The sequence below is a fragment of the Oryctolagus cuniculus genome, chromosome 13 (assembly GCF_051225735.1).
Source record: "Oryctolagus cuniculus isolate XC-2025 breed Fujian yellow rabbit chromosome 13, ASM5122573v1, whole genome shotgun sequence".
In the NCBI taxonomy this organism is placed as follows: Eukaryota; Metazoa; Chordata; class Mammalia; order Lagomorpha; family Leporidae; genus Oryctolagus; species Oryctolagus cuniculus.
Window position 1 is genome coordinate 13,839,156 of NC_142879.1, and position 17,775 is coordinate 13,856,930.

At 37.3% G+C, this 17,775-nt stretch overlaps 1 protein-coding gene across 18 annotated transcripts in view; it reads right to left on the reverse strand.

Annotated features, from left to right (window-relative positions):
• DENND1B (DENN domain containing 1B) overlaps window positions 1–17,775 on the reverse strand; it is a 303,159-nt gene that overhangs the window by 62,886 nt on the left and 222,498 nt on the right. For all 18 annotated transcript variants that reach the window (XM_070055062.2, XM_070055061.2, XM_051820442.3 and 15 more), the window contains one exon: window positions 15,130–15,231. In XM_070055062.2, coding sequence (XP_069911163.2) covers window positions 15,130–15,231 — 102 coding nt within the window. The remainder of the gene's footprint in view (window positions 1–15,129; window positions 15,232–17,775) is intronic.

Sequence of the window (17,775 nt, forward strand, 5' to 3'; positions counted from 1 at the left end):
TTCAACATCCCTTCATGATAAAAACTCTGAACAAAGTAGGTATAGAAGGAATATACATAAGAAGCCAACTGCTAATATCATACAGAATGGGAGAAAGTTCAAGGTTTTCTCAGATATCTAACAAGATAAGGATGATCATTTTCATCACCCTTATTCAACATAGTTCTTTATGTCCTCATCACAGCAATTGGACAACAGAGAGAAATAAAGATCAACCAAATAAGAAAGTAGGAAATCAAAGTGTCACTGTCTTTAAACATCAGCCTACTTTGCATCACATTCTAAGACTCCAGCCTAGTTATTAATTGTTGATGTGGCATCTTGTCAGATACTTAAAGATTTTTTAAATTTATTTTTCAATTTAATAGGGTAAAGATAAGAGGGGGCAGGCAGATAGTAGAGATGCCCACAGCGAATGGGACTGACCGGGCTGATGCCAGGAGCCAGGAAATTAATATATTCCCACACAAGTAGCAGGGACCTAAACACTTGAGCCATCACTGCTGCCTTCCAGGGTTCACATTAGCAGGAAGCTTGAGTCACAGCCAGAGTTGGGTATCAAGCCCAGGTATCCCAACATAGGACACCGGTGTTTTAACTGACATCTTAACAATTAGTCTAAATATCAACCCTTAGATTATTTTAGAAAAAAATCAATGTAAAGAGAAAGAAGTCAAAGTATACCACTACAGAATCATCAAATCATGATAGAAGACTGAAAGGGAGAAAGAAAAAGGGAAAAGATCTACAAAAACCATCAGAAAACAATAAATGGCACGAGTAAGTCTTTACCTAGGAATAATTTATTAATTTCTCAAATGTAAATAAATTACATTCTCCAACTAAAGGACAAAGAATGACTAAATGAATAAAGAAAAGACTTGTCTATAAGCAGTATACAATTAACTCACTTCAACTTTAAGAAGACACATGGCTTGAAAGTAAAGACAACACTTATTCCATGTAAATGAAAAAAGAAAGTAGGGGTAGCTATACTTAACATCAAATAAAATAGACTTCAAGTAAAAACTGTAAGAACATACAAAGGTCACAATAAAATGATAAGAGGGGGTGATTCTTCAAGAGGATAAAACAATGGTGAATATATGTGCATCTACTAACAGAGCACCTAAATCTATAAAGAAAATATTGACTGACTGACAGATAAGATAGAAAAGAAAGAAGTGTTTTTTGTTTGTTTGTTTGTTTGACAGGCAGAGTGGACAGTGAGAGAGAGAGACAGAGAGAAAGGTCTTCTTTTTCCATTGGTTCACCCCCCCATTGGCTGCTGCAGCCAGCACGCTGTGGCCAGTGCACCGCGCGGATGCAAAACCAGGAGCCAGGTGCTTCTCCTGGTCTCCCATGCAGGTGCAGGACCCAAGCACTTGGGCCATCCTCCACTGCACTCCCAGGCCACAGCAGAGAGTTGGCCTGGAAGAGGAGCAACCGGGACAGAATCTGGTGTCCTGACCAGGACTAGAACCCGGTATGTGGGCGCCGCAGGTGGAGGATTAGCCTATTGAGCCGCGGCGCCAGCCAAGAAAGAAGTTATGCGCCAGCCAAGAAAGAAGTTATTAATGGCAACAAAATTATAAAAGTATTTCACTTCATTCTTCCATTTCAACAATGGATAGATCATTCAAAGAGAAAATCAATAAGGAAATACTGGACTTTGACTATACTTTAGACCAAATGAACCTAAAAGACATATATAAAACATTCCATACTAAAGCAGTAGAATACACATTGTTCTCTAGTGTACACTAATCATATGCTGGGCCACAAAGTCTTAAAGATTTTTAGAATACTGAAATCATATCAAATGATTTCTCTGACTATAGTAGAATAAAACTAGAAATCAGTAGGAGGAATAAAATTTGAAAAGTCATAAATATGAATAAAATAAATACCATTCCTGGACAACAAAGGAGTCAAAGAAGAAATCAAGAGAGAAACTGAAAATGCCCTGACATAAATGAAAATGGCAATCCAAGATGTCAAAATGTATGAGATGCAAAAAAAAGCAATTCTAAAAGAGAATTTGCATATCTCAAAACTGACTCTTTCTTTGACTTAAATATTACTTTTTCAGTAATTCCTTTTCTAATAACTCAATCTACACTAGCCATCTTGACAGTATCTCATATCCTCTGAACTTTTCACTTGATGATATTTTTTCTTATTTATTTATTTTTAAAGATTAATTTATTTATTTGAAAGGCAGAGTTACAGAGAAGAGAGGGAGAGAGAGAGGCATCTTCCATTCACTGTTCACTCCCCAAACGGCTACGATAGCCAAGGCTGGGCCAGGCTGAAGCCAGGAAACTGGAACTCCATCCAGGTCTTCTATGTGGGTGGCAGGGGCACAAGCACATGGCTCATTGTCTATTGCTTTCCCAGCTGCACTAGCCAGGAGCTGTATTGGAAGTGTAGCAGTAGCTGGGACTTGAGCCAATGCTCACCTGGGATGCCAGTATGGCAAGTGGAAGCTTAACATGCTAAGTCACAATTCCAGCCCCTTTATTCATTACTGTTAACCTATTCCCTTCACTAGAAATATTAACTCTAAGAAAAATTATATGGGTTAAATATCAACTGCTCAAGGTAGTAGAACCTGACACAAAAGAAATAATACATAATTGCTGGAGTGGATGAACACATAAAATGCCTCCAACATAATACAGAAAGAGGAGTTAAGACTTAGTGAGGGAGAGGGCAATCAAGGAAGGCTTTCAGGAGGTGAAGGGAGATATGAAAAAGAGATAAACTGCACTATACAGTGTAAATGTTAGAATTCATGGCATGAACATAGAACTAAGGGAATAGAAAGGATAGAAGAATGGGCACAAAGGTTGACATCTGAACAGGCTATGGAGGAATGACACAAAGCACATACTGGGATATGGGGTAGCATATGCAAAGCCTTACATGGGAGAGAGATATTTGAAGGACTATTCAGAGGGATTGGATATTACAAGATGTAGGAAACTGGGCAAGGATCAGAAGCCTAGAAAGAAACCAGGCTCCTTACACGGCATGATACTTAGAGAAAAGCAGCAGAACCAAGATATCCACCACACCTTCCGGATCCCAGCCAAGACTTCACAGAGCGACAAGCACCACTGTGACAAACAATTGTGTGTCTAGAAACCCAAAACCAGAGCATGAAAATGGTAAACTCAATTGGAATCTTAATTTTACTTAAAGATGAAGATGGGAGAAGGGTAATTTAAAATGTAATTCATTTAAAATGCCTTCACTTTAAAATAAACACTGCTCTATTGCAGTACAGAAGGCACAATGTACATGGATGGTTTGGGAAGATGCAGACAGCTTCTTAAAGTGTGCTGGTCAGTGGATTTCGACAGCTGCCTCCCCATACTTTTATAAAAGCTCTTTTCTGGGCCGGCACTGTGACGCAGTGGGTTAACGCCCTGGCCTGAAGTGCCGGCATTCCATATGGGCTCTGGTTCTAGTCCCGGCTGCTCCACTTCTGATCCAGCTCTCTGCTATGGCCTGGGAAATCAGCAGAAGATGGCCCAAGTCCTTGGGTCCCTGTAGCCGTGTGGGAGACCTGGAGGAGGCTTCTGGCTCCTGGCTCCTGGCTTCAGATTGGCCCAGGTCTGGCTGTTGCAGCCAATTGGGGAATGAACCATCAGATGGAAGACCTCTTTCTCGCTGTCTCTGCCTCTCCTCTCTCTGTGTAACTCTGACTTTCAAATAAAAATAAATAAATCTTTAAGAAAAATATGTATTTTCAAAACTGTTTTTTAAAAAAAGCTCTTTTCTAACATGAGGAGCATTTTTTTGGAAGGAAAAGTTTGAGAAAAGCACATTTGGATTGCTTTATGGAAGTCAGGAAACATTGGAGGAACACTAGAAGAAATTTACCCAATTTGTATCTCCCTACCATTTTCTACCCCAATAAAGATACAATTTGGACAGGCAGAGCTATTTTGGCAAAAAAATCTGAGTTCACTCTAACACAAGTTTCTTTACAAAAAGCTAGGTTTCTGGTGAAGAGGGCTTACAATCACCAAAATCACACGGATGTATAGTTTTAATTTAGGCTCGTGCATTAACATGCTAAATTCAGTCATGATACTCAGCCATGGGAAATGTATAGTAAAGTGAGAAGAAACTTCAGTTCTACGGGCTTTAATGACAAACAATATACACAAGAAAATTGTTTCCTACACTGTGTTAATGTGGTATGAGGTAAAGGTAAGAGACCTGACAATAGTGGCTTAAGTCTTTGTAAAGCTTCTTGCTGAAAAATGATGGTGATGTCAGAGTTGTGGATTTAAGGATCTGTTTCTGGGATTCCTTCCAAATCCATTATCTAGAGAGGAATTCTTCTAAATGGAACCTACTATCACACGACTAAGTTTTGTTTATTTCCAGTATCATGGAATGTGAGAGTCAAAGACAACTCAAACTTAGTGATCATTTAGTCACACTCACATTGCAGATGCAGAAACTGAGGCCCAAACAAGAAGTCAACTGTCAATGAAAATAGCTTTTTACTGGCTAACCTAGAACACTAAAAATATCTATGTATTCACACAACACTTAAGTTCAATATTTAAGTTAAACATTAACAACTTAAATAATTCATAGTTAAAATAATAATGATAAAACAAGGACAGCTGGTAACTGATGTTCTGTCAAGGGAATCAGCAAACTGAGGGAATCTAGATGGATGGGTGTTGATCAAAGGGCAGAAAGTTTCGGTCAGAGTCAGTTTTCTGGATCTATTGTATAGTATGGTAAGCATAATTAATAAAAGGTATTATATATTTAAAATTGCTAAACAGATTTTATTTTAAAAATGTTAATTTTAATTTTTATTTAGTTTTTAACAGATTCAAAGTGCTACTAAGAACATACTGATATTCCCTTCCTCCTCTCCACTTCTCCTCCTCTCTCCCTCCCACTCTTCTTTCTCCCTCAAGGAATAGATTTTAAATCTTACTATAACACAATAGTTGCATGAGATAATAAGTATATCTAACTTTTGTCATGAATGGCTATTAAGATTTTTCTTCTATAATCAGTGACAATAATTAATTACATTAATAGATTTTTACGAGCATTTGCTATTTCCTTTCTCTGAGAAATGTAACCTGCCCATGAAGTAGTAACTTTTATATATTTTGCTATAATGGGTTGCAAATATTTATTTAAAATTTTGCATGTTGGTTTATGAGTAAGACTGGCCTGTAATGTTCTCTTCTCATCCTGCCTTAGGCTTTGGAATCAAGATTATTCTAGCTTTATAAAATTAACTGGAAATTGTTTCCCTTTTGACATATTTAAAACAGGAATATTTTTGGAATTTGAACTGGAACCATTTGATTCTTGAACATGTGGCAGAACCTTCCTACCTTACACAAAGCATACAGTCAATACTGTTTCATTCACATATTTAGTGCTTCTTTGGCTCTTTCTCCTTCTTTGCATCTAAGACCTTCCATCCTGTATCTTATGTTTGAAAAAAATTTCAGGGCCAGCATTGTGGCAAAGCAGGTAAAGCTGTCACCTGTGATGCTGGCATCACATATGAGCACCAATTCAAGTCCTAGTTGCTCCACTTCCAATCCAGGACAATCTTCTTTATTTATAGCCAAATGATGAGAGGCTTTAATTATATCTGTAGAATCCCTTCACAGCAAAACCTAAATTAGCATTTGACTAAATAGTGGGTGTGGTGGCCTGCCCAAGTAGATACATCAATAAAACTAACAAAAGAAGCAAATTCATTTTTATGGGAAAATGTCTTCATGTCACTCTTATAATTGAAAGTAGTTTTAGTTGACATAGGCACACTGAAGGCATCATGCCAGTATCTTCTGCAATCCATAGTTGCTGATGTGAAGTCAGATGTTACTACACTACTTTTTTGAAGTAATCATTTTAAAAACTTCCTCTTTCATTAATGTTTTAGAGCTGAATAAACTGTGTGTGTATGTAGCTTTTTATTTATTCAGTTTGGGAATGCTGGACTGTTTTTTAATTTATTTATTTACTTGAGAGGTAAGTTAGAGAAGGAGAGACAGAGAAAGAGGTCCCCCATTTGCTGGTTCACTCCCCAAATGGCCGCAACAGCCAGAGCTGGGCAATCTGAAGCCAACAGCCAGGAGCTTCCTCTGGGTCTCCCATGAAGGTGCAAGGGGCCGGAGCACTTAGGCCATTCTCCACTGCTTTTCCAGGCCATCATCAGGAGCTGGATTGTGAGTAGAGCAGCCAGGACCTGAACTGGTGCCCATATGGGATGGTGGCACCACAGGCGGATGCCCAACCTACAGCACTGGTCCCTATCGGACTTCTTAAATTTGTAAAATGGTGTATTTTATTAGCTCTGACACTATCTTTTTAGCTATTGTCTCTGCTCCATTTTTTGTTCTCACCTATTAACTGATTACAGGGATGTCTGGCATCATTACTCTATACTCCATGTCTATTAACCTCCTAAAATTTCTATTTCTTGGGCTCTCAATATCATATGCTAGATAATCTTTTTCAGATGCACCTTCATCTCAGAAAATCTCCCTTTACCTAGATATGATGTGTAGTCGATATGCTTCCTTTACTCAGGCTTATTGCTTGATTCTTAAAACAGGTTTTGTATTCTTTAAAGCTGCTATACCCTGAACATCACTAAAACTTGTTTCTTCTTTCTTTCAACATACTAAACATGGGTATTTTATAATCTATTTATTTATTTTTAATATTTTTTGGACAGGCAGAGTGGACAGTGAGAGAGACAGAGAAAGGGCTTCCTTTTCCATTGGTTCACTCCCCAATGGCGCTGCGGCCGGCACACCGTGCTGATCCAAAGCCAGGAGCCAGGTGCTTCTCCTGGTCTCCCATGCGGGTGCAGAGCCCAAGCACTTGGGCCATCCTCCACTGCACTCCCTGGCCACAGCAGAGAGCTGGCCTGGAAGAAGAGCAACCAGGACAGAATCTGGCACCCCGACCAGGACTAGAATCCGGGATGCCGCCACCGCAGGTGGAGGATTAGCCTATTGAGCTGTGGCGCCGGCCACAATCTATTTCTTTAGAATTCCATATTTCAAGTCTCTGTGAATCAATTTTTATCTTTGTTTCTGTTGGCTCTAATTCATGATTTGTTTCTTTGGTGTTTAATGTTTTTAATTAATTAACTTATATAAAGGGAACAGATTTCAAGTATTTCTCATACACAGTTTTAAGGACATAGTGATACTCCCTGCTCCCTTCCACAGGCCTCTTCCTTCCTTTTTCTTTTAATTTTTTCAATGTAATACTTTCAATTCATTTCATGATCACAAGCTTAATATTACACTAAAGAGAGAATTTAACAATCTTTAAGTAGAAAATGATCCTCAGGAGTATAGACAAAGGCTATAAATAATAATCAAATCTCAAGATGTCAATTTCACTTAGAAACATTATTTTCTTCTGTACTCTGTATATTAGTTACCACCAATCAGAGAAAACATGATATTTGTGTTTTTTAGGACTGGCTTATTTCACTAAGCATAATGATCTCTAATTTCATCCATTTTGCTACAAAATACAGGATTTGATTCTTTTTATTGCTGAGTAGTATTACATAGTGTACACATACCATATTTTAATTATCCAATCATCAGTTGATGGACATTTAGGTTGATTCTATATCTAAACTATTTTGAATTGAGCTGTTATAAACATGAGAATACAAATAAATTTCACAAGCTGATTTCATTTCCTTGGGTAAATTCCAAGTAGTGAGATGGCTGGGTCATACAATAGATCTATTTTCAGATTTCTGAGGAATCTCCATACTGTTTTTCATTTTCCCACCAAAGTATATTAGGGTACCATTTTCTTTTTTGGGACTGGCTTATTTCACTAAGTATATTGTTTTCCAGCTGCATCCATTTTGTTGCAAGCAACATGATTTCATTTTTATCCACTGTGTAGTATTCCATGGTGTATATATACCCTAGTTTCTTTATCCAGTCTTCAGTTGACAGATATGAGTTGATTCCATATCTTAGCTCTTGTGAACTGAGCTGCTATAAACATGCAGTACATATCACTCTTTCATATGCTGATTTTATTTCCCTTTGGTAAATTCCCTGGAATGGAATGGTGGATCATATGGTAGGTCTATATTCAGATTTCTGAAGTATCTCCATACTATCTTCCACAGTGGCTATACCAGTTTACATTCCTAGCAGCAATGGATTAGGGTACCTTTTTTCCTACGTTCTTGCCAGCATTTGATGTTTGTTGATTTCTGTATGAAAGCCATTTTAACATGAGTGAGGTGAAACCTCAATATGGTTTTGATTTGTATTTCCCTGATAGCTAGTGATCCTGAGCATTATTTTCATGTGTCTCTAGACCATTTGTAATTCCTCTTTTAAAAAAATGCCTGTTCAAGTCCTTTGCTCATTTCTTAACTGGATTGTTTGTTTTACTGTTGTTGAGTTTCTTGAGCTCTTTATAGGTTCTCCATATTAATCCTTTATCAGCCACATAGTTTGCAAATATCTTCAGCCATTCTGTCGGTTGCCTCTTCACTTTGCTGAGTGTTTCTTCTGCACTACAGAAGCTTCCCAATTTGATGTAGTCCCATGTGCCAATTTTGGCTTTGATTGCTTGTGCCTCTGGGGTCTTTTCCAAGAAGCCTTTGCCAATGCCAATGTCTTGCATGGCTTCCCCAATGTTCTCTAGTAATTTGATGATATAAGGTCACAGATTTAGATCTTTGATCCATTTTGAGTGGATTTTTGTTTAAGTTGTAAGGTACTTCTGTATGCTGAGATCCAGTTTTCCCAGCGCTATTTGTTGAAGAGACTGTCCTTGCTCCAGGGATTGACTGTAACTCCCTTGTCAAAGATAAGTTGGTTGCAGATGCATGGGTTGGTTTCTGGTGTTTCTATTCTGTTCCATTGGTCTAGCATCTGTTTTTGTACCAGTATCAGAATGTTTGATTATAAATGCCTTATAGTATGTCTTGAGGTCTGCTATTATGATGCCTCTGGCTTTGCTTTTGTTGTTTAAGATTATTTTAGCTATTGCAGGTCTCCTGTATTTCCATATGAATTTCAGCACCATTTTTCTAGATCTGGGGAGAATGCCCTTGGTATTTTCACTGGTATTACACTGAATCTGTATACTGCTTTTGGTAGCATGGACATTTTGATGACATTGATTCTTCCAATCCATGAACATGGAAGATTTTTCCATTCTTTGGTGTCTTCTATTCCTTTCTTTAATATTTTGTAAATTTTATTGCAGAGGTCTTTGATGTCATTGGTTAAATTGATTCCAAGGTATTTAACTGTTTTATGGTATTGTGAATCAGATTGATCTTAGAAGTTCTGTCTCAGCCATGGCATTGTCTGTGTATATAAAGGCTACAAATATTTGTATGTTAATTTTATATGCTGCCACTTTACCAAACTCTTTTATGAGTTCCAATAGTCTCTTAGTGGAGTCTTTTGGATCCCCTATATATATCTTCATGTCATCTACAAATAGGGGTAGTTTGATTTCCTCCAGTCCCACAAGTATCCCTTTTATTTCTTTTTCTTTCTTTTTTTTTTTTTTTTTTTTTTTGGACATGCAGAGTGGACAGTGAGAGAGAAAGAGAGACAGAGAGAAACGTCTTCCTTTTGCCGTTGGTTCACCCTCCAATGGCCGCCGCAGCCGGTGCGCTGCGGCCGGTGCACCGCGCTGATCCAATGGCAGGAGCAAGGTACTTATCCTGGTCTCCCATGGGGTGCAGGGCCCAAGTACTTGGGCCATCCTCCACTGCACTCCCTGGCCACAGCAAAGAGCTGGCCTGGAAGAGGGGCAACCGGGACAGACTCCGGCACCCCGACCGGGACTAGAACCCAGTGTGCCGGCGCCGCAAGGCAAAGGATTAGCCTATTGAGCCGCGGCGCCGGCCTTGATTTCTTTTTCTTACTTAATGTCTCTGGCTAACATTTTCAGAACTATATTGAATAGTAACAGTGAGAGTGGGCATCCTTGTCTGGTTCTAGATCTTTGTGGAAATGCTTCCAGCTTTTCCAAGTTCAAAAGGATGTTGGCTGTGGGCTTGTCATATATTGTTTTAATTTTGTTGAAGTATGTTCCTGCTATACCCAATTTGCTGAAAGTTTACCATGAACAAATGTTGTATTTCATCAAATGTTTTCTCTGCATATATGCAATTGATATGGTTTTTGTTCTTCAATTTTTTAATGTGATATATGATGTTTATTAATATGTGTATGTTGAACCACCCCTGCAGTCTGATAACAAATCCTACTTGGTTCTGCGTGGATGATCCTTTTGGTGTGTTTTGGGATTCAATTAGTATTTTGTTGCAGTTTTTGAAACTGTGTTCATCAGAGATGTTAGTCTTGAGTTCTCTTTCTTTGTATCTTTTTCTGGTTTAGGAATTGGGGTGACGCTGGCTTCATGGAAGGATTCTGGGAGGATTCCCTCTGTTCCAATTGTTTTGAATAGTTTGAGAAGAACTGGAATTAGTTCTGCTTTAAAATTTTGGTAGAATTCAGCAGTGAAGTTATCCAGCCCTGGTGTTATCTTTGTTGGAATTGTCTTTACTACTGATTCAACCCTTGTCTTGGTTACTGGTTTTTTAGGTTTTCTATGTCTTCTGTGTCACATATCTGGTTAAGTTCTACATGTGTAGAAATCTATCCATTTCTTCTAGTTTTTCCAATTTGTTGGCAATTAGCTGTTTGTAGTAAAATCTGATGACTCTTTTTATTTCTGTAGTAACATTTTTATTTCTTTAGCAATATATAGAGATATTCCTTTGTAATATCTTTTTTCATCTCTGATTTTATTGATTTTTGGTCTTCTCCATTTTTAGTTGGATCATAGTTTTATCAATTTTTAATTTTTTTTTCAAGAAGCCAGCTCTTCATTTCACTGGTCTTTTGTATGGTTTTCTTGATTTCAATTTTGTTTATTCATTTATTTTTTTTTTTTTTTGACAGGCAGAGTGGACAGTGAGAGAGAGAGAGACAGAGAGAAAGGTCTTCCTTTGCTGTTGGTTCACCCTCCAATGGCTGCAGCGGCCGGCGCGCTGTGGCCGGCGTGCTGCGGCTGGCACACCGTGCCTATCCGAAGGCAGGAGCCAGGTGCTTCTCCTGGTCTCCCACGCAGGTGCAGGACCCAAGCACTTGGGCCATCCTCCACTGCACTCCCTGGCCACAGCAGAGAGCTGGCCTGGAAGAGGGGCAAGCGGGACAGAATCCGGCGCCCCGACCGGGACTAGAACCCAGAGTGCCAGTGCCGCAGGTGGAGGATTAGCCTATTGAGCCACGGCTCTGGACAATTTTATTTCTTATGTAAATTGTATTATTTCTTTCCTCCTACTAACTTTGGCTTTTTTTTTTTCTTGTTTTTCTAGGTCCTCGATATGCATTGTTAGATCATTTATTTGATGTCTTTCCAATTTCTTGAATGTGGGTACTAATTACTATAAACTTTCCTCTTAACACTGCTTTTGCTGTATCACATAAGTTTTGATATGTTGTGTTGTCATCTACATTTGTTTTTAGGAATTTATTTAATTTTTATTTTTGATTTGTTCTATGATTCATTGTTCAATCAGAAGCATGTTTTTCAGTCTCCTTGTGTTTGCATATTTTTTACAATTTCTTATTTTGTTAATTTATAGCTTAATTCCATCATGGTCAAAAAGATACATGGAACATTTTAAGTTTTTTCTTGAATCTGATGATACTTGTTTTATGGTCTACTACATGATCTGTCCTAGAGAATGTTCCATGCAGTGATGAAAGGAATGTGTATTTTGTACCTTGGGATGAAATGCCCTGTTATATCAATTATATCCATTTGGTCAACAGTGTAGATTAGCTCTGTTGTTCCTTTGTTGATTTTTTTGTCTATCCACTGATGAAAGTGTGGTGGTGAAATCCTCCATTATTATTTCATTGGAGCATATGTCTCCCTTTAGATCCACTAACTTTTGTTTAAAATAGCCCAGTGCCCTAGCATTGGTACATGTACATTTACTATAGTCACATCTTCCTGTTATATTGATCCCTTAATCATTACATAATGCCATTCTTTGTCTCTTTTAACAGTGAGATTTCCCTTTGGAATTTTAGCTGGAATTCTTTGATGTCTGGATGAAAGTGGGCTGCTCTAGGAGAAATGAGCTTGCTTCTTCCTGGGGTATGGCGGCAGGAGCAGTTTAGGATTACTTTCAACTTGGCTTGAGTTTTATCAGACCAAGTCAGAAATTATTAATCCAGGTTTCAAGTTACTGCGGAGTTTGGCATGTGATTACTTCTTAATGACTTTTGTTCCTTCCTTTCCATGTAGTATTAATGGACTGGAGCTAAGAGTTTCTTTATAGATTCCCAGGAAATAGGTTACAGGAAGGTATATCTTTTTATTTTGTTTACTTTTACACTAAATCTTCCCAGATTCATGGGATTTAGGTCTCATATTACATTTTTCATCTTGGAAAGTGAGTTACTGGCCACTGTCTTCTGTGCCCCTCCCCCCAAGAAATATTTTTTAAAAATTATTTATTCAATAGGGAGAGACAGACAGACACAGGCAGAGAGCACTCTCATATGATGGTTCACTCCCCAAATGTCTACAGTGGCCAGGTGTGCGCAGGGGCAAAGTCATCACAAGAACCCCTTTCATCAGCTGCTGCCTTCCAGGGTGTGCATTAGCAGGAAGCTAGAGTCAGGAGCTAGAGCCGGGAATTAAACCTAGGCACTCTAATGCAGAGTACATTATCTTAGGCTAAACACCTGTACAAAACGAAAGTTTTTTAAATCCTGCATTTTAAAATGTTTCAGAACACAATTATCTCTGAATCCTACCTTATCATAATATCAGAAATAAAGCTCACTTTTATTCTTTCTTTAAGAATATACATGTGCTCCTGGATCCAAGTCCTGTCGATTTTGAAACACAAGTGCTGGTAAGTATGGAGAGAACCTAAGTAGTTCTAGAACTAAAATAGATTAGACAATCATAGTCACAAATAAGAATCACTGATACCTAATGAATATTTCAATATTCTTTCAGCCATGTCAGCAGCACCTCTGAGGACTCATTGTTGTTAACACTTATTTAGCAATTGATTCTTTTTTAGAAGTTTGTGAAACTTTGTCAACAAGACTCTTTTAAATCCTTTCAGGGCTCTCTTCAAGTATCATTTTCCTTAAAGTAATAAATTGATACTGAGTTTTAGAAGAAGGTTTGTTAGTATACGTAAAGCCATCCAAGTCGGCCATATAATGGGTTCTCATTTGTTAGACCATTTCCATATTTTATAGTCAGCCTTTTCCTTTTTAATCAAGTTATACTTTTTAAATCTCATATATTTTACTTTTAAATGTAATTTCTCTCACAATGAGGCAGAAACTAAAAACTACTGAGCGTCTACAGAGAGCCAGGCACTATGCTGAGAGTGTATGCATGTTAATTCACATGAACTTTTTCACAGATTGGTGAGGTAGCTGGTAGGATTTCTATTTTAAAGAAAAAGAAACATGTACTTATGAACAAACTGCTGTTAAATGATAAAATTAAGCTTTAACCTAATCTGCATTACTCCTAAAAAATTAAGGCCTTTGTAAGCATGCAAAAAAAAATCTACTCTGTTTAACTAATTTTATCAAATGGTAAGAATTTAGTTAAATAATTTCTTGAAAAAGCAAAGTAACAAGTTAGATATTCTACCCCTCCTCCCCCATTCCTGGTTTAATCCTTCAGTCCTGTGTAATTTGCTCTTCCCAGCTCAGCTCTGATAATGAGGTGGTACAATCTCTTCTTGATAGATAAAAATACAAAATATGTACTAACACTACACTCAGCAGACAAGCAGTGGGTGACTAGCATGGTTCTGAACTGTGCTATACTTGGGCACTTACAATGTGCCATCACGTGATTCTCCTAGCAATCCTGAGAAGTCATTCCATCTATGCTGGAGACCTCAGGACAGGAGTTCCAAAAGTGGCCCAGATGTTGAAAAATTCACAAGATATCTCTGATTCTGAAATCTATGTCCCATGGTTCTGGGGATAAGATGACTCTAAGCCTTTCCTTAAGGTAAAACTCCACTTACTAAAAGCTAAGTTCCCAGTGAGTATTTTCAAATTTCATATCTTTTAACTTCTTTGGAATATAGACAGTAACATTAATTTGTTGCCATGTTGATTTCTTTACTGACCTAATTTGAAGGTTACCTTAAGTTATATGGTTTCATTCCTTCTAACAGTCTAAAGAAATTTCTATTAGATTGCCAGCTTCTTAAAAGCATTACTGAGCTTTTTAAATTCATGTCTGTATCTTGGCCCCAAGCACAGTTTATGACATAATATAGGTCTTCATTAAATGCTAAATTCTCATAGCTAATGGCGCTTAAAATTTTCATGTGGAATAAGAAAAGCAAGTGTCAAAAACTGAATGTAAATTTGTAAATAGATACTAAGACAACCCAATTTAAGGCACTTCTGATGGTCATACAGTGGGATGAAATTTGCAGTGCATCTAAAATTTCTGAATTCTGATGTCAGGCTACTGCCTTTTTGAAGTGGTAGTTACATTTTCTTAGCTAAAAATAAGGATACACAATATAATTATGAATTTTTTATGAATTTTGAATTGATGATTATAAAAAGTATCTTACAAAGCTTAAAAAGCTAAATATTCATTGAAAAATTATATTATAAGCAGGATAACCCTGAGATTGTCTAATAAAAGAGTTTACCATGTCAATCCACTGTTACAAAACAACTGTTTCTAAGATGCCCTATATAAAACTAGTAACGTTGCCTTTTTTTTCTTGTGAATGCTCAGTGAGAATTTCCTCAGTGAGATCTTAAGTTTAACAACTTTTAATGAGGAATGATTATATAATAATATATTATAATTATTTTATATTTCACATTATTTATTCATGTTTTATAATAACATTATTGCATACTATTTCTATAGTAGCTATAGAGTTGTAAAACAAAGAAAAATTCCTGAAACTCTAGGTAAGATCATAGTAAGAGCTTAGACACAGTTTTACAGTGATAGAAATGCGTGCTATGACAAAGTTCTGTTACAGGAAAAAATGTGGAGGTCCGCTCTCACCTGCTTAAAAAGTTGGAGGTTCACTGCAGTTTCCAAGAACTGTTTCATCACACTTGAACGGTGCTTCACAAAACTCTCCTCACAGAAAGTGATGGGCTCACCCTAGACAGAAATAACAATTTTCAGGGCATCAATAAAAGTTCAGTCAGGGAAAACCATGCTCCTTAAAGAGGCACACGGACTGTTACAGAGAAAGTGTAAGACACAGAACCAGTGAACACATAATAATAGGATTGCAGATGAGTACAAATATTCCTCCACTGGAAACTCTCTACTATAGCTTCTGTGCTAATTATTATCAATTAGCGTTCTAAAGGTTGTTAGTTATGTAGAGAAAAATACTCTTCAAATTTAAAGCTATATTTCCAACTGAAAAGTTCAGACTTCCTATGCTATAAACAAGCACTTCTTCAGATTGAGGGAGTGGTAGGGAGGGGATAGAAAATTTCAAAGCAAGGAAAAATGGATGAGACTAAAGTCTATCTATGTTTTCTCAAGAATTACATATAATGTACTTATTAGCAAGCTGAATTAAGCTGGACGAACTGTACTCGTTAAGCTTTGAGCAATTTATTCTACTCTTTCAAGACTTGGAGTAAAGAGAAAACTCAAATTGGCTATTCATCCATTTGTGATTACACAAACCACAGTAGGGCTTTGAACTAACCTTCAAATGATTAACAGCTTGTTTACAAAGAATCACTAATAACAGAAGACAAACTCCTGATGCATCAGAATTTTCCTTTAAGGAAAGAAACTAAGCTTGATTAATAATGATTTGAAGTTTTTTATACTCCAGAAGTCTTGATTTGAGAAATACAGATATAATGGACAAAGAAGGATTCAAAACAATGGACTTCAAGATTTCTGGATTAATGATCAGATGATGATATATATCATTTATTGGAGACTGGAAATATATTAAGAAAACCTAGTGAAAAAAATGATAAAAATAAATTTTGGCATGTCTTAAGTCATATTCTAAGCAACACCTGAGACAGATTCTTTTTCAACTAATTTGTTGGAGGATATTGTCCAGGAAAACGGTAGTAAAGGAATAGGACAGGGCAGGGGAAGAAAGCCAAGCAAGCACATGATTGCAACTGGAGATTAGCAAAAACCTAATTTCATGGGAAAGCATGAACTGTACTACAGAGCTGATCCCCACATGAGGCAAGAAGGCCAGCCAGTTAATGCTCATACCATTGGCCATGGTCTTCCTTGGTGGAAGAGATGGAGGGAGAAGGGGAATGAACACAGTGTTCTTCCCAGTTAAGCACTTCCATTTAGCCAAGGGCAATTCAATGAAAAGGGCACCAGTCAGTACAGTGGTCTGGGCTGGGCATCAACAACATCTACTACAGCATGGAGAAAGGCAAAGTGTTTGAGGAGCACGTGGAGATATACAGCACACAGCTAAAATCTCAACTAGACAATTTTTCATTTGATAAGTACTTAAGAATTAACTGTATAGAACTGAGTATTAACATTAAGGTGATCACACTGCCTACACAGAAGGATTTATGCATCTGAGCAATATTCATCTCTAACCTAGTTGTTACTGTGCTTTTTGCTGATAGAAAAAGTAGGTAAATAAATGTGATCTGGTGGAGACAAAGAATAATCAGGCATAAACATAAAACAACAGAAAAGAATAACTTCATGAGAGAATTCTGACACAAGAGAAAACGAACCACATATTTTGCTCCATGGAACAGTGAGAAGGCAACAGAAAGTAATCAAAACCAAAATCATTTCAGTAGAACATCAAACAAAGAAACATAAAAAGATGACAGGAAACCTAATTTCTGTAAACAGACTTTCTAGAAAGGAAGCACCAACAGCATTTTCCATTATATTTAAATGCTAACAAGTAATACTGCCATTACATTAGAGAAGGCTTGGTAACATATAAGGTACTACACAAAGAAGCTTGCTAGGTGGTCTGTAATTAGTAATGGCAAAAACATCAACATTCATACTTAATTTACCTTTTAAAACATATAAATTGGAGGAGAAAAGACTATTATCTGTAGAATACTGTTACACAGTAATTTGCATAGTGACTAACAAATGGGAAGGGAAAGAGCCATGTGCTAGGATTGGAACGTTACTTTTACCCAGTGGTATCCAAATACAGCTCTCCAGCTGATTGGAGGAGACAAATGACTTGGCCCATGTCATGCACGTGATGTAACCCACAAAGCCTTGGATTATATTTAATAGAAAGAAGCTACTTCTCTCTCCTCTGCCACCTTTTCTTTCTTTGACACTTAAGAGTCAACTTGAAAAAAGTTCATGGAAAATGGAATTACAAGATAAACATTAAAAATAAAAACTTTACTTCTCTGCATAATCTCCATCAAGATCAAGACAATAGTGTAAGCAATGGCACCAGCAGTTTAGTCCACCCTTAAAGAAGCGAAGGTCCTAGAAAGTTAACTATGTCAATGCATTCTTTTTCACATTGTCAACTGAAAGAAATGGGTGCCCTTGAAAGATTTTTTTAAATTAGGAAACTAAAAGAAGTCAGAATGAGAAAAGGGGGACTATAAGGTGGATACCTAATGACTTCCCAGCCAAACTCCTGCAACCCTGCTTGTGTTAAATGGGAGGAAAGAGCAGGAGAGGGAAGACTCTGGTGAA